General features: G+C 54.6%; 1 protein-coding gene across 1 annotated transcript in view; it reads left to right on the forward strand.

Annotated features, from left to right (window-relative positions):
- The first annotated feature begins 224 nt into the window (after positions 1-224).
- The window catches only part of Lmx1b (LIM homeobox transcription factor 1 beta), an 80,508-nt gene continuing 58,107 nt past the window's right edge, over positions 225-22,625 (forward strand). Inside the window, exons 1-2 of the mRNA XM_028884805.2 lie at positions 225-391; positions 1,134-1,320. Coding sequence (XP_028740638.1) covers positions 253-391; positions 1,134-1,320 — 326 coding nt within the window. The 5' untranslated portion in view covers positions 225-252. The remainder of the gene's footprint in view (positions 392-1,133; positions 1,321-22,625) is intronic.

The raw sequence follows: 22,625 nt of genomic DNA on the forward strand, positions 1-22,625 counted from the left end.
TGACAGGCGAGCCGCAGGCGCGCGTGGCTGCGAGTGGCCCGGAGAGCACGGCGCGCGGGGCTGCCGGCCTCCCGGGCCCGCCTGCACGACGCCGGGGCCCGGGGCCAGCGCGTCGCCGCTCCACGCTTGCCTGGGGGCAGCGGGCGGCCCCGACCCTGCGGGCGCCGCGCCTCCCCGGCTGCAGCGGAGCGGACGGACGGGCGCGAGGGCGAGCGGCCCGGCCAGCAGGGTCCGCAGCGCGCCCTGCGTCCCATGGATATAGCAACAGGTCCCGAGTCGCTGGAGAGGTGCTTCCCTCGCGGGCAGACGGACTGCGCCAAGATGTTGGACGGCATCAAGATGGAGGAGCACGCCCTGCGCCCCGGGCCCGCCACCCTGGGGGTGCTGCTGGGTGAGTGCTGGGTCACAACGTCTGAATAGTCCTGGTCGGGGGTTAGGGCCATCGTGCCTCTGTGGACTCTGGCGTGAGGGCCAAAGGATAAAGAAAGTGGGTTTGCAGGACGTGGGGAGGGGGTACAGATCCCTGAAAAGACCACCGGAGGGCAACCAGCACACCTAGACAGGCTCCCCGAAGGGACAACGTGCAGGGACATCACCCAGACAGGACCTAACAGCCTCAGCCGTCACTCACACCATCCTCTACGGGTCTGGGTTCTAGAACTGCTACTCTGGACGGGGCTGGGATGGGAAGCGGGTGGCAGGGGTGATAGAGGACCAAGTTGTCACCTTAGAGTCCGCGAGAGGTGCCAGGTCACCTAGAGAAGGGGAACTTCTAGAAGAAAAGAATATCCCCCGGTCCATCCAAACCACGGGTCTTGGGGCAGAAGGCAGGATCAGCATCGTGGGGCGTGTCAGCCAGCGAGTGCCGGGGCCTCTCACCTCGCTGGTTGGGTCCCAGCCGACCACCCCGCGCGGAGCTCCTTCTTGTTGGATCTCTGCAGCCGGGGAGAGAGCAGTGCCCAGCCAGAGCTGCAGGCCCTCGGCCTCTCCGCGCCCCAGCTTATGGACAGGGACATGCTGTCTCTGGCTGCCCCGTCTCTGGCGCGGCGGCTGGGGTTCCTCCAGCGAAGGGTGGCGCTCCCGGACTGGGCCAGGCGGCGCTGACGGCCCGGCTCTCGCCCTGTGCGCTACAGGCTCCGACTGCCCGCATCCCGCCGTCTGCGAGGGCTGCCAGCGGCCCATCTCCGACCGCTTCCTGATGCGAGTCAACGAGTCGTCCTGGCACGAGGAGTGTTTGCAGTGCGCGGCATGTCAGCAAGCCCTCACCACCAGCTGCTACTTCCGGGATCGGAAACTGTACTGCAAACAAGACTACCAACAGTAAGCGCCTCTCGCCCTCCTCTCTCTCCCCGCCACGGACCAGCACTCCAGCCCGGCCAGTCCCTGCCGGGAAGGGCCCGCGCCGCCCTGCGGCCGGCTCTGCGCTCCACTGGGCCCGGCAACTCGTAGGGCGCGAAGGGCTGCCTGTCTCCGGGCTGGGGCGGACCATCGCATCCCAGCCGACACTGGTGGGGTGGCCCCTAGGTGCCATCTGTTGTCCCGGAAACCTGCGCTGAGTGACTGAATTGGGGTACAAGACAAAGCCCTGGGCAGACCGGTGGATATGATGCTTGTCCTGGTAAAGGGCTTGGCCCCACTAAGGCCTGAAGTGGGAACCAAGAATTTATATTCCAAGAAAGGCATTGCTTTAGACAGCCAAGCCTGACTGTGTGCTTCCCTAGTCCAAGAGCGTCTGGGATTCCTGGAGCAGGGAGGTGGGTGCTGGACCCCGGCTGCGGCTGCCGTACAGGCAGGGCGATCCCCACTCTGCCTGGTTCCTTGTTGTACTTTTATTCTCTGGTAAAGAGAAATGGGTGTCCATCTTCCTAAACCGTTCCATACGGGAATTTTGCCCTTGCAATTTTTCTTAGCTGGAGAATCAATCTACCTAGGAAGCTGCCACCTAGGGATCCTAGTTGGGGTGGCTGGCTGAAGGAGTCAGGCCTCCCAGACAGCCTCCTTTCTCGCAGTGTGCTGGAAAAGAGTGGTTGACACTAGAGAAGTGTGTTGAGCCCTACCTGCCGGCTTCTATGCTAAGCTGGCGCTGTGGATTGTATGGCTGGAGGCTGGGGGCAGACCACAGCAGACGCAGGCTTTTTCTTATGACCTGCCTGGGCCCATATACCTGGAAGTGCAATGGGCGGGGCAGTGGGGAGCCTCGATGGGGAGAAAGGTGTGGGGATCCTGGGAGTGAGTCCAGGGACAAGTGTGTGTGTGTGTGTGCCTGTGAGAACTTCTAAGTGGTGCTCAGAAAAGTGTCTTGGATGGGACTGCAGGGCGGACAGGCTGCCCAGGTGCCTTGGGCTCCTGGTGTCCGAGTGCTGGAAGCCTCTGTAGAAACAGGCAGGGCTATGAGTGCCGAGCCGTGAGTGCAGTCAAAGTATCGTCACCTAATCCAAGGTCTAGTGTGAAGAGGGTCAGCTCGACTCTTTGGGGCCTGGGAATACTAAGACCTCAGGCCAGAGCCCAGCACAGGGCTCTGGTAGCAGATCTTGATAGTGTCCCCAGGAACTAGCAGAAACTGCTCTTGCGCCTTGCTCTTTTTGGTGGCTGCGTAGAGTGATGCTTTCTATGGGCAAGAACTGGGGTGGGTTTTGAAGATCCGTCCTTTGCTTGGTCCTATAACATGGTGTGGGGCTGGCCCTCTGTGCTGCGTTCCCCAGGTTGAGGCACATTCATTGTTGATGTCGCACGGTGTCTGTGCCCCTGGAACTCTAGATCTTGGAGAGAAGGCCACACCAGTCAGTTCACCCACAGTTGTGCATATAAAATGGGGTAGCAATGGTTGGGGACGTGGGGTGACTCGGGCAGCCCCTCTATGAGATATACTCTTAGCTGGGCTCTGGGAGTACCACTTATATCCTGCTAAGCCACTGACCTCAGCAGTCCCCACATGTGGGTTTTCTAAGAGGCCTGGGAAAGTAGAAATGGGCCTCTGAAACTTTGGGGTGGTTGTACTTTTTTTAAAATTTCAACACTGGAAAAACCTTTTGCACATAGTTGCCCCTGGGATCATTAGGGAGCTTCTCCTAAAAGAGGTCAGGGACACCTCCCAGGTCCTTCTGGCTCAGCTACAAAATAACAACAGAAGCTGCATTTTGTCCTGCAGAGATGAGTGACCAACCTCCCCACTTTACAAAACAATTAAACATTTGCAGCTTCTTTGTCCCAGTGAGATTTGTTTTTGAAAGAAAAGAAAAACACCACCAAAGAACCGGCTTCTACCTAGGTGCAAACCCCAGTGCTGGGAAGGAATTTGGTCCCCAGGACTCGGATCCCTGAGTTTGAAGTGTGCATCCCGGGAGGAAGCCTTGGGAAAGGAGAGTCGGTCTTCTCCTCTCCTCCATCATTCCTTCTTCCTAACAATAATGACAATTAAGTATCTGCTATATAGGCCAGCCTCCTGCTGTGCTTGGGCGGGGTAGTGGTTATCAACACAATCTTGGGGACAAATCCCCTGGGCCCCCTGGCAACATTTTGCAGGGAGCAAAAGATCAGGCAGGCTCCCTGAAAGCTCACACGGAAACAATGTTCTTTTTACACAATAAAAAATATATTTTTATTCATGATTTTTTTCTTTGAAAATCCACATACATATTTATTTCATGTGTGCACAAATGCCTTTCAGGCTAGAATTAAGGCAAATGGGTGCGGAGACGTGCTGTCTTGATTTTGAGTGTGTGCCTCCCCAGCACTGGGAAATTTACACACACACACAAACACACACACACACACACACACACACACACACACACACACGCACGCAACTTTTATAAAAATCATCCCTCACCCGGCTGAGCAGAACCTTATAAAGAGGTTGCTGGTTTTTTTATGCGTCTTCTTCCTTTCGGTTTGAGAACGATCGCAAGCACCCAAAAGCGTGAAGTTGTTTTACGCACCACAGGGGCGATTAATTGGTTATTGGGAACACTTAGGACAATTGATAAAATCAACCCGCAGGCCCGGCAGAGCAAGGGAAATGCGGGCTGCGGAACTCGAACGTTTTTTGTTTGTAACCTGAAAACTCTCCTTTTTTCCTGGCTTTATGTGCATTTCGGGAACTCTTTCAAAGAAGGGCAAGGGAGAACCCACGACCTCGGCCCTGTTTCGAATAGAAAACCGGCTTAGAAATCGGGAAAACACAGGGCCTCCGCAAAATCGCGAACACCTCTCTGTGTCTTCCACCGGAGAAACTCTGAGAAAAAAAAAAATGACAACCTCCCCCAAAATATGTTGTTTTTCTTGGCAATTTGGTGACATCGAATTATATAACTCCCTTCTCGTGCCGGCTGTCGCTCACTAACTGCGAACGTTTCTCTGGAAAAGGTTTCTGTCCTAAGGTGGATTCCTGGCGGAGGCTCCGGAAGGGGGGAGGGTCGGTGGGAAAGTCCAAAAATCTGTCACACAATGGAGTCTGAGGGCTTGTAGAGCAACTCCAGGGTCTGGGGAAGAGTAGGTGTGCGCACGGGAGTCTTTGTGCTCGCGGGATGCGGAGCTCCATCTCGGGGCTCTTCCACCCGCTTGTAAGGGGCCTGGCGGGGCGCCCAAAGCCTCGGGTGCTGCGACCTCCCTGGCTCTGTTGAAAATGCTGGGGATGCCTTGGGCTAGTCCGCCCAGGTGGAGTACCCCTCCGCGGCAGAAGTGGGCATCCAGGCTGTGACTTTGACAAAAAGCCTTCTGAGTCCTGGGCTGGTGTTTAGAACATTTCTCCCCGCTGGCTGCGGCAAGCGGCCCAGGCCCGCTCTTCCCAGCATTCTTTTCCTAGAAGTGTTTACCCAGGCAAACGCTTTTCTGGATCGGGAGGCTCACTCCGGCCTCGCGAGCAGAGACAGCCTGTGTCAGTGTGGCATCTGTGGAGCAAACCCAGGCTTCTGGCCCTTTCTCGCTCCTGGGTTTCGTTTCCCAGCTTGAAAGGAAGGCTTCTTCCTTAGATGTACTGGGGTACCACTCGCGGTCAGCACCCGCTTAACGGTGGAAACTCCAGCCTGCAAGTCTCACCCACTGTTATCAGACGAATTCAGAGTTGCAGACACTTCTAGGGTATGGCTCTCTCCAGAAATCTGCTTAGAAAAAGGAGCCAATACGTTGCCTTACGAAATGAACTGGGGGTATTCTCTCAAGAGCCCCAAGGGCTGAAGGGCTCCCGCTGCCAGCACAAACCCGGGGATCCCTGGTCCCTCCGAGGGAGCCTGTATATTTAACCCCAGCACCTCCTCTGTGGGCTGGAGGTGAGGGAAAGCCTTCCCCTGCCGTGCAGGCATCTGGGGCTGAAGGAAAGCATTATTCACTGCCCGACTCCTGGCTCACCCTCTATTCCCAAGGCTCTGGGCTGCTGTGGCCTTATTTGTTTGCAGTATTTTTCTTAAGTGGGGGAAGCCGCTGTGAGGATCTACTTTGTGGTATGTGATTGGAAGGCCCAGGTTTCTTCCTGCCCTCATGCCAAGCTTAGAAACACGGAGCCACCAGGTATCTATCTGACCCTCTGCTGTATGACCAAGACCTGCCTACCTGGGAAAGTATTCTTATAGACTCTCTAGATTAGGCGCCCACAGGGCCTGGTGTCCTTGCTCAGTATGTTGCTACACTTTGGGAATTATTTCTGTCCTTAGCAGATGAGCATCGTTCCCCGGGGAAACCATTCCCCTTTGCCTCAGAGGACACTGAAGGTCTTGCCTTCCACTGCTACAAAAAGAGCTTTAGACACCAAGTCACGGCCAGGTTCACCCCCCAGCCCCAGCACTCAGCTAGATGACAGCCCATCCCCAGCCCTTGTCTCTACTGAGTGCGATGACATCACCTTTTGAGGTGACTGCTTTGAGGATTCCAAGGGACACCTGGTGGAGGTCAGTCAATGTTTCATTCTGAAGGCATCCTTTATCCTCAGCCCCAGTGTTGGAGGAAGTTGTGATTGTGAGGATGAATGCAGATGCCAACAGTGTGTTAGCATCCTGAGCTGGCATGGGGCTCCGTTCCTCCTGGGAGCCTGTACTGGCCCAGAGAAGCAGTATTTCTACTGGGGAAAAGCAGTGGGCATTCCCAGGGCTTGCATATCACTTGGGAAAGCATATTCAGTAATAGGATTTTATGTTTGAAGAATGGTCCCAGTTTATAATTTTGTGACTCAAATGTCAGACAAGAAAGTTCAGCCTACATCTACAAGGCTGGTCTAGGGGGTAGATGTGAAGAAGAGATCCCAGGACTTCATTCCAGAAGGTTGGAAGACAGCCCGTGGCTCAAGCTCTGTGGCCTTGTGGAGTTTCTATTTGTGATAGGTTAGCAAAGCTTCCCTGATGGGCCTGTCTTGTGACTATGCAGGTTTTTGAAAGAGACAGGAACCGAGAGAGTGAGGGAGGGGGACAGAGAGACAGTGGAGTGGGGGATATAAAACACGAATAAACACAATCCAACAACTTTGGTACCACTTTGGCCGAAGGATAGAGGACACTCCCATGACAGGAGTTACGACTTCCGATTTGTTGGACACCACAGTTGCTCTTTGGCTTGGGGTATGGAGGCAGGAAGATGGTCCACCCATCCTCAGAGCTGGGTATGAGCTTTCAGTCAGCCCTGAGGTGGCCAGGACTCCAGGTCCTTGGCTCTCTGACTGACCTAGCTCTCTACAAGTCCCAGAGTCTGTGTTGATGGCAGCAAAGAGCAGGCTCCAAATTCTGTGTATTTATTACCACTGCGGTCAGAAGTGGAGAGGGGATGGTATAGGAGAGGGGAGGGGAGGGGAGGGGAGGGGAGGGCTGAAAAAAGTTGACTCCAAAGGCAGGGGAAGTGAAGTGGCAGCCGGCTGCCTTCCCATCAGCCACTGGTGTTCTCCATTCATGTCATAAATGTCCCCTGTCATTTGATGCCAAAAGCAACATGATTTGGTTCCCTGGTGGCCTATAGAGTTTTTCTCCTCCTCCTCCTCTTTTTTCCCCTGCAGTAAATGTTTATTTGTTAATAATATACTTTAAACAGCCCAGCCTTGACCTCAAGTCTCTTGAAGCATCCATCTTCTTCGAGAAAAATGTTTCAAAGTTTGTGTAATTTGGGGGGAAGGTGTAAGTGACAGGCAGTGGAGGCCTGTGTTTGCTCTAACCACGAGTCACTGTGGCATGGAGTCACTGTGGCATGGAGTGGTGGGCCATGAGGGGCCGCTGTGTTCCCAATGGCACCTTTCTGCGGTTTCAGGCCGGCTGACAGCACTTCCTCAATGGCCTTTACCTTTTGCTCAGCTCTGATGAGTTCCAGTCAATTCTCACCTCACGTGAGCTTTTCCTTTGTTATTCTCAAGGCAATATTGTCTCCATCTCAGCTCCGTGACTGGCAGCCCCCTGGGTCTGCCCTGCTGACCCTGGGGACCCTGGAGGAGGATAGGGACTCAGGTTGTGTGGACACATGGAGGGAACAGGACCTCAGGGAGTGCCTGGCCCCAAGTGACCCTAGACAGGCCCAGAGGCTTCAGTACTGGCTGGTGGTGGGGCACCCGGCTGTCCTGGTGCTTGGTGTGTGGGTGAAGGGGAAAAAAACCTTTTTTCTGGAGTCTGGTTCTAAAAGAAACAAAGGTGTTTGCTTCCTGGCTGGCCTGTGCTAGAAAGAGTCCCTTACACACACACACACACACACACACACACACACAGAGAGAGAGAGAGAGAGAGAGAGAGAGAGAGAGAGAGAGAGAGAGAGAGAGAGAGAGAGAGAGAGATTTTGCTGGCTAAGGAGGGAGAGGGCTCAGGGCTGCCCAAGTAGCAGCAGTGCCCACCAGAGCGGCAGGAGCGGGGTGCTCTGGGGTGCTCGGGAGGTAGGTGAACCGGCCACCACTCTGGGTCTCCAGCTCCCCAGCACCTGGCTGAGAAGGGAGTCGCAGTGCTGGCTGTGTTCCCATCTTCCCACCTGTCACCTGCAGAGGGGACTCTGGTAAAGTGGCACTGAGATGCGGCCATCCTCGGGCCATCCTTGTGGATCCTCGTTGAGGCCAGGGTGGAAACCAGAGGACTGGGATGCTGTAAGGGTAACCTGAGCTCTGAGAGGAGCGCTGTTGTCTAAGAAAAAGAAAAGAACAAGGTTACTAACGAGTGCAGCTGCTTTGGGATACAGACCCTAGCCATCTCCAAGTGACTGGGGCCAGGGTCTGAGCCTCCATTTCCTCCTCTGTGGAATGGGGATGACAGGTCCATGTCACAGGTTTGCTCTGAGGACAAAGTGAGGTAAACTCGGAGGTGCCAGCCTGGATAGGGCACTCAGTCAGTGTGTGTTTTCTTCCTTCCTGCTGGGAAGTAAACCGGAGGCAGGAGCATGGTCTAGCCTGTGTGCGAGGCCGGAGGCGTGTAGCCACCTTTTGCTTCTTACCCAGGACTGGGGCCAACGTCTGAATCCCTTGAGAAGGAAATACGCGTATTTCTCACCACAGGCAGCCTGTGGGCGTCCGCCATGACTGGCAGGCTCGATGGGACCATTTTCTCTAATACTCTGGGACTTGACCAGTGCAAGAGCAGAACAGAGCCGGGTTGAGCAGAGTGGGCGAGCGGTAGCCATTGCTTCTAGAAAGAAATGGTACTTGCGTGCCTGTGGAGTCCACTGGCTCTATGACCCCCGCTGGACCTGTGGGCGAGGAAACAGGCTCTGAAGGGTCTTCCTCCGTTCCTGGGAGCCCCAGATAGCAGTCCCCTAACTTGCTGAAGCGCCAGATGCTGAGTCTGAACAATTGTACCTATCTATCTTCTGAGCGCCGGCCTGGAAGGGGGGCGGGTGTCACTGCTCTCCCTGGGCTGAGTGCTTTTGAGGGATCAGTCCTGACCAAAGGACAGAAAGGTTAGAATAACTCCTTCCCAGAGGGTAGAGCCCCCTCTGCCAGCGGGACTGGCAAGGCGGCTCACAGACGCCTGGGCCTGCGCTGTGTTCCAGACACTCCTCTCAGCGGTTCCTGCGGGATTCTCTTTTCCCGGCAGTGGGGCAGCGAGGGTGTGCAGGCGGCCGGGCTCCTCGGTAGGTGGAGCAGGGGCATTGGCGGCGGTTGATGAATTTCGGTGTCACCAGGGGTTTAGCCCGGATTTGGGAACCGCGCGCTCTAATACGCGCACACGGTCCTGCCCTTTCTAACGCGCAGCCCTTTCACCCAGCCGCTGATTTATGAAGGAATCCGATCCGATCCAGGACGAGCTGGGCTGGAGCCCGAGCCCTGGGCCCCGCCGCAGCCCTAGGGTTCCTTTGCAGTTGAGGGATCCTGGAAGCTTGGAGGCTCTGCTGGAGTCTGGGTGCCCTGTGGGATAGAGTGGCAGAAAGGCACCCCCTTGGAACCACTCAAGGGTCCTGCTGGAGGGAGCGGGTGGGCAGAGCTAGCTTTAAGATCACACACACACACACACACACACACACACACACACACAACACACACACCGGCCGGCCCTCCAGCCCACCCCTTTAGGCAAGCGCGAAAGCGAGTCGGAGAGGTTTGTTGATCTAGGGAATAGAACATTGAAGGGAAGGAAGCCTGTAAGGTCTTTTTCCCGCCTGAGAAATGTCCAAAGCCCCTCTGCCCCTGGAGCTGGCTAAGGGGCCCGCCCGCAGCAGAGTCCCCAGCACGGCTGCGTGCGCGGGCAGACTTGGGCCTCCTCCTCCCGAGTACCAGCACCGTGGCTGGAGGGGTTTTTTCCTCTTCCAGATTTGGTTTGCAGGGGTGGGGGTGTGGTTGTATCAATCCACAAATATTTACCCTTAACAGACTTGTATCTGTGGAGATTTCGAACAAAGACAGTTTAGGGGGATTACAAAAACCCTAAACCCCGTTTTTCTCCCGGACTTGGTACTTTAAATGCCAATTACAGGCGAGCCATATCCAACAGCAACGGGGAAGGCGGGAAGGGTCCGGGAGGGTGTGGGGGACGAGTGCAGCCATTAAATGTAACTTTTCATTATGAAAAAGGATTTCTCTGGTTTTATCTTCTAATAAGATTATGTCAGGAACACAAGTACCTAGCCTGGTGCTGAGTGACAGGGCTCTGGCGTTTAATCAGAAGCTGACCGCTCAAACCGCGGGGCCCTTTGTCCCACCAAGTGACCGACGGAAACCTGCCGCCCTAATCCCCTTATTCATGTCAAGCAGAGAAAAGAGGCTGAACACCTTACAACCGTGTCCCCTCCACCCCTTCCGAGGGTGACTGGAGGAGGGGGGCCTTGGAGGGCCCCAGAGTCCCCACTACCAGCTTTTCGTTTAAGAGTGGCTAGGGCCTCTTGAGCCAGCTAAAAGGAACAGGAGAGGAAAGGAAATATGGAAACCTCGGTTGGCAGCATCTGGGAAATGGAGATATAGACCCACAAGCAGAGGGGACCTTAGAGCCGGGTATTTGGGGCCTCCAGTAGGGAAGAGCATGTAACTACCACCCTAGTTAAGGCGAGTGCCAGCCAACAGAGTTGAGATGGAGACTAGGGTTCTCTGAGGGGCAGATTTCGTTAGATTCTAGGGACTAATGCCGTAGTCCTGAAACTCCCGCAGGTCTGGAGCTGGCATTCCCAGCTGTGAGCTCAGCCCCTTTCTTCAGAGGCCAAATTCCTTTGTTCGACCCCCGCAGAAACCCGCTTCTCAGCTGGGCCGCTGGCGCCTTTATTCTCCGTCGCGGCTACCACTCCCTCGCCCCACGGTTCAACCGCTCCAGTGCAGACTCAGCCCGTCCTTGTTGCCACATCTAGGAACCCCAGATGCCTGCGTGGCCTGGTGGAACTGCCGCTGTCACAGGCCAGCTAGAATGCAAGGACTTAGCAACTTCCAGGCACGATGGAGAACCCCGGGCCGCCGTGGAGAACAGCGGTGGTTCCGGGGGGCCATGCCTTCTACTGAAAACAACAACAAAAAAGTCACACTGTTACCTAGCAAGTGAAAACATCTTCCTGTGCTCCCGAGGTCTGCTTTGCCCCTCCTTAGTCATCATAGCCCCCCGGGGGTTTAGCCCAAGGACTCCAGGGAGCAGGAAGTGGAACTTCGCAGGAATTTGTGTCTCGTGCCAGAATCCTGGTCTCTTTCCTAAGCTCTTGGGCTGTGCCCATGTACCCTGGCAGGGTGGGGCACTCGCCAGTTAGTCTCTCCAGTGCCTGAGCCCAGCCTCGGGACACTGAGAGAAGCAGGGAAGAGTAGGATAGCCCCTCCAGAAAGGGACAGGCTAGGACTGGTCTGTGGAATAAGAGAATGGCAGGGGTAACGTTCCTATTTCTGGCTGCACTGGGACCCAGAGATTCGATGGAGGAAGGAGCTGGATTCCAGAGGAGTGGGACCACAGGGCCACAGGGTCTAGCCGGTAGGATATGTGGCAACTGGGGCCAGGGACCAATGGACCTGATAACTTGAGAGTACTAGAATCTTTTCTCTGAGCCTCTCTGCAATCCGTGGCTCAGCCAAGTGGCAGGCCCTTCGTCTTGGTAAGGGGTGGGGGCTGCGGGGGAGACTTTCTCCCTCGAAACACTTGATACCAACTTTTGTTTTTTTGGCAAGAAAAACTAAGGCTTGTTTGGAAAGGGAGGGGGCGTTAAGCACTGAGAGAAGGAGGGAGCCCGCGGCATGGCAAACTTTGTGGATTAGGTTTCAGCGCCTCCGCCCCACCCCCAGCCCCTCGGTGGTGATTTGTGTGCGGGGGTCTGTGACCCTTCGAGCATCAAACGGCCCGCGGGAACCGGCCGAGTTCAGAGGGACAGTGGGCAGAGGGGCAGTCTAAGACAACGCAGATGGTTCCTATCAGCCGGCCTGCCGGCCGCACCCTAGGCTCACAGTATCTGCCCCCTGGCCCGGGGTTCCTCCACTGGGAAGGGACAAGAGGCCTTGGGTCTTAAGGGAGACCATTGTGGAGCTCTGGGAGAGGGTCAGAAAGCAGTGGTCTTGAGACAGAAGCCTAGGACAGCACTGAGCCACCAGGCCAGACTGGCTGAGGAAGAAGCCAGGGCTTGGTCGTTTGCCCTAAGTGGCCCAGGGACCGTTGAGGGAGGGAAGCTCTCTGGTGTTTTCCCAGAGGGTAGCTTACCCCACTATAAGCAGTGGTCAGTCCTGGGGCAATACCCCTCCCAAAGGTGGGACTTGCCACTTTTCTGTTTGTTTGTTTGTTTGCTTTTTTGTTTTGTTTTTAATTTTTATTTTCGGAGACAGAGTTTCTCTGGGTAGCCATGGCTGTCCTGGAACTTGCTCTGTAGCCCAGGCTGGCCTCAAACTCAGAGATCCTCCTGCCTCTGCCTCCCTGGGACTACAGGCGTGCCTACCACTGCCTGGCTCATTCATTCACTCTTTATTGGGGTTGGACAAGCTGCTCTCCTCCCTGCTTGAATTTGAATGTCTGGCCTACGCTGAGTTTGAAACACTTTACACCATGTCAGTGGGACCTTAGAGTCTGCAGCCTCTCTCTCTCTCCAGAGCTATAGCTGGGACTCTCCACCTCTGCAGATGCAGGATCCAAAGACACTGCTTACAGAGCATATAGCCTGGCCGTATCTTCAGGGTCTTTGGACTGCTACTTAATGTCCCAGTTGAAATCTCTTTAAGACCTTTGAAGCAAAGCTGGAAGGTGGTGGTGCACGCCTTTAATCCCAGCACTCGGGAGGCAGAGACAGGAAGATCTCTGAGTTCAAGGCCAGTCTGGTCTGCAGAGTTCTAGGACAGCTAGGGCTACACAAAGAAACCCTGTCTTGGGGAGGGTGGGGTGATCCTTGAAGCAAGGGAAGAATGGAGGCCAGGTGCCGTACTAGGCTTCCTGCACCATGGTACATGAATGGAAGCAGGAGCCAGGTCTGCACTTACCTGTAGGCTTCGCACTTTGCCTTTCTTTGTAAAATTCTCCTCCAGGCTCTAGCATTAATACTGGCCTGAGGTGTCAGGCTCCTGGCTCCTGAGAGGGAGCTAGTAACAGGTGGCCTCGACAGTAGAATGGTTTTGAGGTTTCTGAGCTGTGGAGCTCTGGACCATTAAGGGATGAGAGGCAGGTGAGCATGGGTGCCTTTCTGTGATCCTTGTGTATGACTCCCAGACACCCTGCACTTGGCCCTTTATTCTCACAGTGGGTCATGGAGAGGCCAGCAGCCTGGCCAGGGCTGCAAGGGCCAGTAGACTGCCAAGACCTCTTCAGGCTCCATCTTCCAGGGTCCCTGCCTCAGGGGAGCAGCCGACTAGGTCATCTGTGGATGGAAAATACATCTGCCCTCCACATGTTGGACACCGAGCTGAGGACATGTGGTTTCAGACGTGTTATCTTAATCATATTTATTAGCCAATCCTGAAAAGGGGGGGTTGATATTGTTACAATTTAGAAGAGATCCCCCAATCTGCCTGGCGACAGATCAGGAGGGACAGCCAGCAACAGCCGGGTCTCAGCTGGGCTCAGGACTTGGGTCCGGAAGTCCTCTGGGCTGTTCCGCTGTGATGAGCCCTCTTTGCTATGAAAAGAGGGACACTCGCCTTTTCCATTTTTTCCCCACACAGAGATCTGAAGCAGCATTAATTACCTCGCCTTGACTGATAGCTGGGCTGCTGGAGTATGGTTCTAATCCTTATTAACAATCTCTAAAGTCAGGGATGAAATATGACTTTTGCACCACACTCTTCTGCATGTGTTTTTCTTTTCCAGGATATTTTTCAGGCTACTCCAAGCCTCACTGTTGTTCTCCATTTTCTGCCATAGGTCTAAAGTTGCCAGCCCAAAAGCCAGTCTTGTGGGGAGCCCAGTCGGGGAGAGGGGAGCTGGCGCATGACACATCTCCTGCACAACACAAATTGCTTCTGATTATTGAGCTTTCGAATATTTCCCTCCATCATGTTTTTATTAAGAATGCCAGCATATTTACGCTTGATAGTGTCTTCAATTATGTTAAAAAAAAAACCGGGGGGGTCCCCCCTTCCATAGCAGTATGTAAAGAAAATAGTTGTCATGACCGCAAAATTACCATCCAAGCCTGGTTCGAGTCAAGCCAGCCCTGCTTTGACAAGCCCAGCAGGGCAGGGCTCTTTTTCTACTCTCTCCAGCTGCTAAGGAAACAGAGCTGAGGGGAAGCCCTCGGCAGCCTGAGATCTGCGGGGCACTCGGGATGTCTCTCAGTAGCTGACACTTCACAAGTCTGAGAGGCAGAAGGGGGCCCAGCTGCATGGGCTTCTAGCAGGCAGGGCAGGACCCAGAGAGCTTGCAGCAGCAGCAGCAGCAGCAGCAGCAGCAGCAGCAGCAGCCACAGCTGTATGCTTGCTTCGAGCTGGTAGCCTGGAGCACAGCTCTGAGGGCTTTCCATTCTTGAGTGTCGTTTTAACACAGGTGCCAGTTATTTTCATTTTCAGGTAAGATGGGAGACATAGAGAAGTTGAATAATTTGTCCAAGGTCTGTAAGTCACTGGGGCTGCTGTAGCAGGACTAGTAGAGTTTATCTGTGACCTGTCTAGTTCCATTGGCCATGATGTCATATTCCATCTTAGCCCCACATCACTCTTGAGAAACAAGCTTTTTTATTTTAAGGAACTTCTAGTGACTTGCCCCAGATCATATACCTGAGAAGCAGCTGATGGGAGGCACACTCAAGTGTCCTGGGGTCTGAGGTGGGGTTTCTCATTAGCATCCTTGTGCATGCTCCCTGAGAGCCCCCTGTGTGCTTTGCAAATGCACGTGATTTCCCAGGACTCTACAGCCAAGGGGTGCCCAGGTAGTGGAGGCCCAGCAAGCAGGGACAGGGAGCAGAGCCAGACCTCCCAGGGGCATCTTTACCCCTGCATCACCTTCCTGGCTCCGGACTGCTGCTGCAGCAACTGGGGGCAGTCTGTGTCTGCCCTTTGAAGGGACAGCCGCCTGAGCATGTCACTTTGAACTGCAAAGGGGCCTGCGGTGAGGCTCAACCCCCTCCCACGTGCCCCCGTCTGCCCACTCCACCAGGTCCGGTTCCAGTCAGCAGGCCTGGAGCCGGAGGGGGCGGGCAGGGCAGCTGCCCCCTGAGGGACATCAGACTGATAAGTGAACAGTGACAGACCCCTGGAGAAGGACAGAGCTGGCCTCGCACTGGTCTGGCTGGCCTATGTGGCAAGAGTTCGGGAAGGTCACTTAGGTGCCACCTTCCCACAGACATGCTCTCTTAGATGTAGAGACACATCTTCTTAAAAGTCACACTCTAATTTAAATAGCAGTAATGATGGAGATAAATAATTTGTAAAAGGAAACAGCTTGTCCTAGAGATGAGGGACCCAGTGCGTGTTCAGCCTGGCAAGCATCCTGGCGGGAGTCTCAGCAAGGGGAGTTAGGCGAGCCTGGGGCATCTGGATGGCTGCTTCCCACTAGGCCAGCTGAGGATCACGGCTGCTCAGCTAGCTTCCTTAGCCAGGTTCTTCAATAGGACTTTGCAGCCTGAGTTCGAGCTTGTGATCTGCTGCCTTTGACTGTGACCTTAGGCTAGACCTGGTTTCTGTACCTCAGTCCGAGCAAAGCCTACCAAGATCTAAATGAAGGGCAGTAAAGCCCTTCAAAGAACAGGATCGATGCAGGCCACTGGGTAAGAGCCAGGTTCATGAAGATTCCCTGATGGCTTCTCCTGAAGGTCTTTGTATTTGTGGCTTGGGTCTATGTGCTAGGCCTCAGTGGATGGGTGGCTAGTCGGTATGGAGGAACAGGGCAGGAGCCAGACTTCTTGGTCTAGGGTCCTGGCATGAATTCTCGGTAGCTGTGTGACCCTCAGCAGGCTCCTCAGCCTCTCTGAGTCCAGTTACCTCACCAAAAAATGTTAGTAATCAAAGAACCTACGCAGCCCCCAGGGTGGTCCAGAGATGTTAAATGGGTTGAGTATGTGTGCAGGGCCACGCCGGTCAGTGGACGTGAGTGACTTCTGCCAGGGAAAAGGACCTCTAGCTAGTGCGGAGGCTGAAGGGTTGGGGTGTGAGATGGTTCAGCAGGTGAGGGTGCTGCTGGCCCGATGGCATGGGTCGAATCCTTGGAATCCACACTGGACGGAGAGAACCAACTAATGTAAGTCGTGCTCTGACCTCCCCACACACATGCTGTGGCTCACACATGCCCCTGCCCCCCAGTAATAATATTCTTAAAGACTGTGAAGGAGCTGAGGGTGTAGACCCACTGGTACAGTGTCTCCTAGCGTGTGAGAGGCCATGGGTTTGATCCCAGCACTGAATAAAAGGTCGGAGTGACACATACCTGAGATTGCCTGTAATCCCAGCACTCAGGCATCAGAAGTTCAAAGGGGATGAGAAGTTCAAAGTCATCCAGCCTGGTATACAAGAAACCCCGAGTGTCAAAAAGTCTGTGCTGTGTTAGGTGAGCAGGCTCCTGGGAGCTGAAGCTAGGCAAACCGTGGACAGCGTTGCAGGTAAGCTCTGCAAGCAGAGCTATTTGGAGTTCAATGTGGACTGAGAAGGGTGGTCTGGGGCAGTAAGTCTGGCTGGAGGGGCTACCTCAGGACACCGGGACAGGAGGCTGCAGAGCAGAGCAGTAGCCGGTGTTAGATTTGATCCTGTGGGCAGGAGGGAGCCATTGAAGGTTATTGGACAGGGGAGTGACGGGAACTAGGGAGGCACTTTATGAAGATGAGCTGGCAGCCTATGAACAGGATTAGGGACTGGCAAAGGCGGCCGCTGGCCCCCAGGCGGGAAGACATGAAGTCAGTGCAGAAGGGATAAGAAGGGAAGCCAACATCAGGCTGTGGCTATGAGGGAGGGCAGAGGGTGGGTCACAGGAGCCTGGGGCTAGAACCTCAGATCTCAGCAGTCTGCTCCGTGCCTGGGGCCTAGGCGCTCTGGCATGCTCCGAGCAAGGCTAACCAACTTGATCATGTCTGTAGAAGGATTTTTGGCTCCATGGGCATGTGACCAGTCACCAGGGCTCATGTGTTTGTTCTTGGTTTACTGTTCAGCTCCCACATTGGTGAACATCTGAGCTCTGACCAGGCATTTGCCTTCCTGCTGACCTATAGGCCAGCCCACACCTGACAGCCCCTGGCCATGTCCTCCTGCTTCTGGAAATGGTATCCACTTCTGAGGGCCTAACACGTAGGTCACAGTCTCATGGCATCTGTCTGGCTGTGTCCTGACCCACATCCAGCTTGGGAGCCATCCAGGGGTGCTTATTAAATGTGTAGATTCCCAGGACCGTGGAAAGACTCAAGCTTTTAGGGTAAAGCCTGAGTATCACATCATAGCTGGCCCAGGGCACACAGACGTATGGGAACCCCAGCTTGGCATCTGTGTCTGGGTCCAATGTCACTGCGAATGCATAAATGAGATATGGCTGGCTGCCTGTGCTGGTGCACCCATCTCCCTGAGCCTGGCCTTCTCCTAGCTGGAAAGCAGCGCCAGCAGGACAGTAGAATGTATGAGTACAGAGGGCTAGAGAGGCAATGGCTGGTGTGGGTACAGAGAGGGCTAGAGAGGCAATGGCTGGTGTGGGTACAGAGAGGGCTAGAGAGGCAATGGCTGATGTGGGTACAGAGAGGGCTAAAGAGGCAATGGCTGGTGTGGGTACAGAGGGCTAGAGAGGCAATGGCTGGTGTGGGTACAGAGAGGGCTAGAGAGTCTATAGCCAGGCAAGGTTTCTCTCTCTCTTCCATAAATACTAGGATGCAGAGGGAGGCAAGCTAAGAGAGGGCAGGACAAAATTAGCATCCTCTGGGAGGCAAGAAAAGGCAAAAGCCATGGAGTCCCCCAGAATATCCTCTCTCTGGGTCCCCTACTTCTGAAAGAGCTGCATTCTCTCAACCTTGTTCTCCTGCACATACTGAAGAGAAGACTCTTTACACCATGCAGATGCTGACCTAAGACAGTATCTCATTAAACAGTAAGGGAGAGATAGTATAGTTGGTAGGGTGCACACCCTTAATTCCAGCACTCAGGAGGCAGAGGCAGACAGATCTCTGAGTGAGCCTGGTCTGCAGAGTGCGTTCTAGGACAACCAGGAATACACAGAGAAACCCTGCCTTGAAAAACCCAAAACCAAACTCTTAAGGCTCACAGATTCATCTGTGTGATTCCCCATTCAGAGATGTGCACACTGAGAAGCAGGGGATACCATCAGTCTCCGAGATAACAAAGCTTGCTCCCTATTTCCCACCAGCTCAGAGAGGATCCCTGCTCCGAGAATACTCAGGAGAACAGGCAACCTAGGAGCAGACACACAAGATCCAGACCTAGCAGGATGAGACCGGAGGTATCAGAACGCTCCATGAAGGAGTCCAGAGCCCAGAAAGCCCCCTCACCCAGAAGCAACACACCACAGGGCCATGGGCTGGCCAGTCTTTGAACCCCACATCCCATTTCAAATGAGTGGTCTGACACCGCCTCCCGGCACCATGTCAAGCCCTGCTGGGGATGCATGGGGGAGCTAAGGCCATGAAGACCCGGCCCTGAGACCAGTTGATGTTTGTCACTGGGTAGTGTGTCTCTAGCCAAGGGACAGCAAATGCCAAGAGTAGGCCTGCACATAGTAGATACTCAGGGACTGTCCTCATGGGGTTTAGGTATCACCACTTACGGCAGCCCTGTTAACCCCTGACTGCTGGGCTTTGGCCGTTCCTTAATACATTGTCAGTCTGTGAGCTGGACTTTGACCTTTCTGAGTCCCCAGTCCTTATCTGTGAAATGGGTACAAATTGTTGTAGGGATAACAAGAGGAGCTTTAAGGCTCCTAAGACAGTGCTCCTCACTGCAAAAACTGAGGGGAACAACAGCTGTGGATGTCAGTCTGTGTGTGTGTGTGTGTGTGTGTGTGTGTGTGTGTGTGTATTTGGGTTTGAGTGTGTGTATATTTGTGTATATATGTGTTTGTGTGTGTTATGTGTATGCTTGTGTATAAGTGTTTGTTTATTTGTGTGTGTGTGTGTGTGTGTGTGTGTGTGTCCAGTCAGTGCTGGGGATAAAGCCCAAGGCTCTGCTCATGCTACGTAAGTATTCCATCCTGAGTCCCACCCCAGCCTTTCTGTTATCAGTGAACACTCAAAAAAGCTGTACCAGCCTTGGCCTCTAGACTTGCCCCTTTGTTCTCTGGGTCAGCTCCCCACCCAACAGGAGGTGAGGGACAGTGGTGACTGAACTGGTCCCAGCCATGCTAAATTCAGAGGTTCATAGGACACAGGACCAAAGAAAGCAAGGACAGCCTCCCGGTGGCAGCTGTGACCTGGGGAGGGTCTTTGGTGATGGACACCGAGGGGAAGGGGTGCTGCCAGAGAGGCAGAGAGACCGTTGCCGGCAGATGACACTGGACAGCATCAGCAAAGTTGAGGAGGTGGACCGTCCAGGACTAGCGCAGCTTTGGGAGCTGCTCTCTTCCCCTCCTCCTAGTCCTGAAGAGCAAGGACCTGCTGAGTGTCAGGCACGCACACCCACTGTCTGGCCCCCGCTGCCTGCCTCCATGGCACACTGAGCTGACTGAGACAGGGCCACACAACATGGAAGTGTCATGGCTTGATGTCGGCCCTGCACCTCCACCTCCCCGGCCCGCCGCTGTCATCAGTAGGTCATTTTCCTTCTCTGTCATGTGTCACCTCTCTTAGACCCACCCCCAGCATCAACTCCCTAGCACTGCCTTTAAGACTGTGAGCGGATCTCTGGCTCCCTGTGTTAGTCTCTGCCTGGAACCTGCTCCCCTCCCTGCTTGTTCTTGGCTTAGATAGCTTCAAGAAGCCCTCTGTGCCTTCTGTAGGCTGGGTGAGGAGTATGATGTCCTGGGTGAACACGCAGGGTATCTGGGGACTCCCACCAAGGCAGGCAAGCTGGGGAAATGGAATCCATTGTGCAGAAGGATCTGGAAGCTTGGGAGAACCACTGCCAGCTGGAGACACTATGGCCAGGGTCTGGACACGTGACTAATGGCACAACACAGTCACAGAGGACCTTGGGGGCTCCAAGCCATGAGTCTGGTGCGCTTCAGAGTCTGGAACCCTGAGCTCTGTTCTGTCACTAACCACCTCCTCCATCCTTAGCTCTGTACTTATGAAGTGTGTGTACTTTATTTTATTTTATTTTATTTTGAGATAGGATCTTATACATCCCAGGCTGGCCTTCAACTCACTATGTAGCCAGGATGACGTGGGATCTCTGATGCTCCCACCTCTACCTCCTAGGTGCTGGGATTACAGGGGTGTGCCCCAATGCTCACTCTATGAGGTGCTGGGAACTAAGCAAGCTGAGGGCTTTGTGCATGCTAAATGCTCAGTCTATCAAGTGAAACCTGGGCCCCTAAATGCGGATTTGAGAAAACCCAATAGGTGCTGCATTATCACTATTCAAATCTCAAAGGTTGTTGCTAAGGAAAGGAGCTGGGGTGGAGGCTGTGTTGGGGGTCTCCAGGCTTGGGTTGGGGCTGTGGGAAGCCCTGAGGGACATCTATCTTTAGCAGAATAGAGAAAAGTAGAGTCTGTGGCCATACAGTCTGAACCAGACTGTGGCCTGCCAGCCCCCAGTGAGGACAGGGGCAGCATCCCATTCCCAGGGCCCAGGAATGATTGACAAGAGAGGCAGCCTCCTCCTCCCCAAGGGCAGCTTGATGACCTCAGAGCCGCCTGTGCATCCTTCCTGTCAGAGCCCTCTTGCACTGACCTTCCCGTCAGCCTCTCTGTAGGCCTGAATTGACCAGGACCCCTCTAGAAGCTTCCCCCTCCCTCCTGTCAAGTATTTGTCAAGGCCTTGAGTGCCTCATCCCTCATCAGCAGACACAGGCTGCCCTACCCCTAAAAAATCTCTGACCCATGGGAGAGAGAAAGCAGGCCTAGGGTAGAGAGCTTGGCTGGGGCTCTGGTAGAGGCACACAGGGCCTTGCTGTACCTGGAGACAGGACAGGGTTCTTCACCGAGCCTAGAGACAGAGAAGAGGGCTTCCTGGAGGAGGGATACGAAAGCCCACACGGACTGTCCAGGGAAGACAAGTGGGGGTGGGCGTGAATTCTAGGCGGGTCTCAGGCAAAGGTCAGCACACACAGATGCAGAGAGCTCACACACGGGGATCTAGAAGGTGCTGCCGCAGTGGTAGCCTTTCCTCCAGGGGTGACTAGATGCCGTGGGGGGATTCTAAGTAGGAGGCAGCATGTCAGGTTTGACGTTAGAAAAGGCACCGCTGTGTGAGCTGCTGAGAAGGCTGAGGGCCCAGAGAAGAGGTCGGTCTTGGGGAGAGCGCTGTGGGCATGGGAAGGGGGTCCCGCACGGTGGTAGTCACAGCTGGGCATTCCTATGGCCAGAATGTCAGCTGACTGGAGATCCGTGAGAGTCTGACCTTGATTTTGTCTTCTGGCTCAGGCCTCCTACTTAACATTTAGCACAGGACCTGTGGTGGAGACTCAGTGGACATGTGTGGGCAAACACTAGTGAGCTGGAGTCTCTGCTGTGTGCTTTAGTACTCACATATGACAGTGGTATGACCTGTGCATCTCCAAAGCAGTGTGTATGCAGGACTTGGTGGCTTAGATTTGAAAGAGTGTGTGCTTCAGAGGCTGGTGACCTTATCCTTGGCTCTTATTCTTTCCTTTGAACTCAGTCTCTTCATCTATAAAATGGGTATTCTTGGCAGTGGAGCCCAATGAAGGAAGAAATTGTAATCCCTTCATTATTCTTGTTCAAATCTGGAACCAAGCCAGGGAGCCTTAAGCAAGAGGGCAGACAGTGTGGTCTGTCTGGAGCAGCCAGGACTAACACAGATACCGCCTGGTATTGACATCCAGCATCCAGCCAGAGGCCACCAGGGCAAGCTCTGCTTAGTGTCAGAGCCAGCTTGCTGGCTGGGGTTCTGCCCACTGTCACTGTCCCAGCTCAGGCTGCAGTCCAGCCCACTCCATCTGAGCCCCACAGGCAGGTGGTCCTGCCACCTATTACTCCAGCACACACAGCATCTGCAGAGGCCGGCTCTGAGCCTCTGTGGGGACCCTGGCTCATGCATGCAACCAGGCAAGTAGCGCAGAGGGGAGGTGCCTACGTCATGCGCCCCAGTGCAGCATGCTGTGTGTGTCACGGGCTGGCACAGGCTCAGGGTGTTAGTACAAGCGAACGCCTGGCGAGTGTTATTCTTTGGTAGGTGGACTGGTGTTTCCCATGATGTGTGGCCTACGAGTCTACACTGGGGACACTGTGAGTCTGGGTGTCAACATGTGGCGTTGTCCATGGAGGACTCTGTCGGCACAGAGAAGACTTCACTTGTGGGCCGTACATAAGTGATGATGTGTGAACACAGGTAGGTGTGTCAGGTGGAGCAGTGATGGCCCAGGCAGAGCCTGATGATGGATGACGGGCTGGGGAGGGCAGTGGGTAGCCTCCTTTACCTCTATTCTTCCTTCTCACTCCCTTCTCTGGTGCTGGACCAGACTGAAGTTCCAGGGCCACAGGAATGGATGCCCAGGTGTGGCTCAAGTCCCGAGAGGAAGAAGAGGGCAGAAACCCCATTCAGGATCTGCTCTGGGTCAGTGCTCAGGCTGGAGGTACCAGGCTGGCTTAGGAAACACAGGAAAGAAGACAGATAGTGGCCATGTTGCAGCTTGGGGGAGTGAAGGACAGGGAATACGGTCTTGGAAGCCTAGAGTTCCCAGGCAAAATGACACCCCCCCCCCCTTGCCGGTGTGCCTAGCAGGTGGGTCATGACAGGTGTGCTCTAGTAGGGTGTGCCCTGGCTGGTA

The sequence above is a fragment of the Peromyscus leucopus genome, chromosome 4 (assembly GCF_004664715.2).
Source record: "Peromyscus leucopus breed LL Stock chromosome 4, UCI_PerLeu_2.1, whole genome shotgun sequence".
Taxonomy (NCBI): Eukaryota; Metazoa; Chordata; class Mammalia; order Rodentia; family Cricetidae; genus Peromyscus; species Peromyscus leucopus.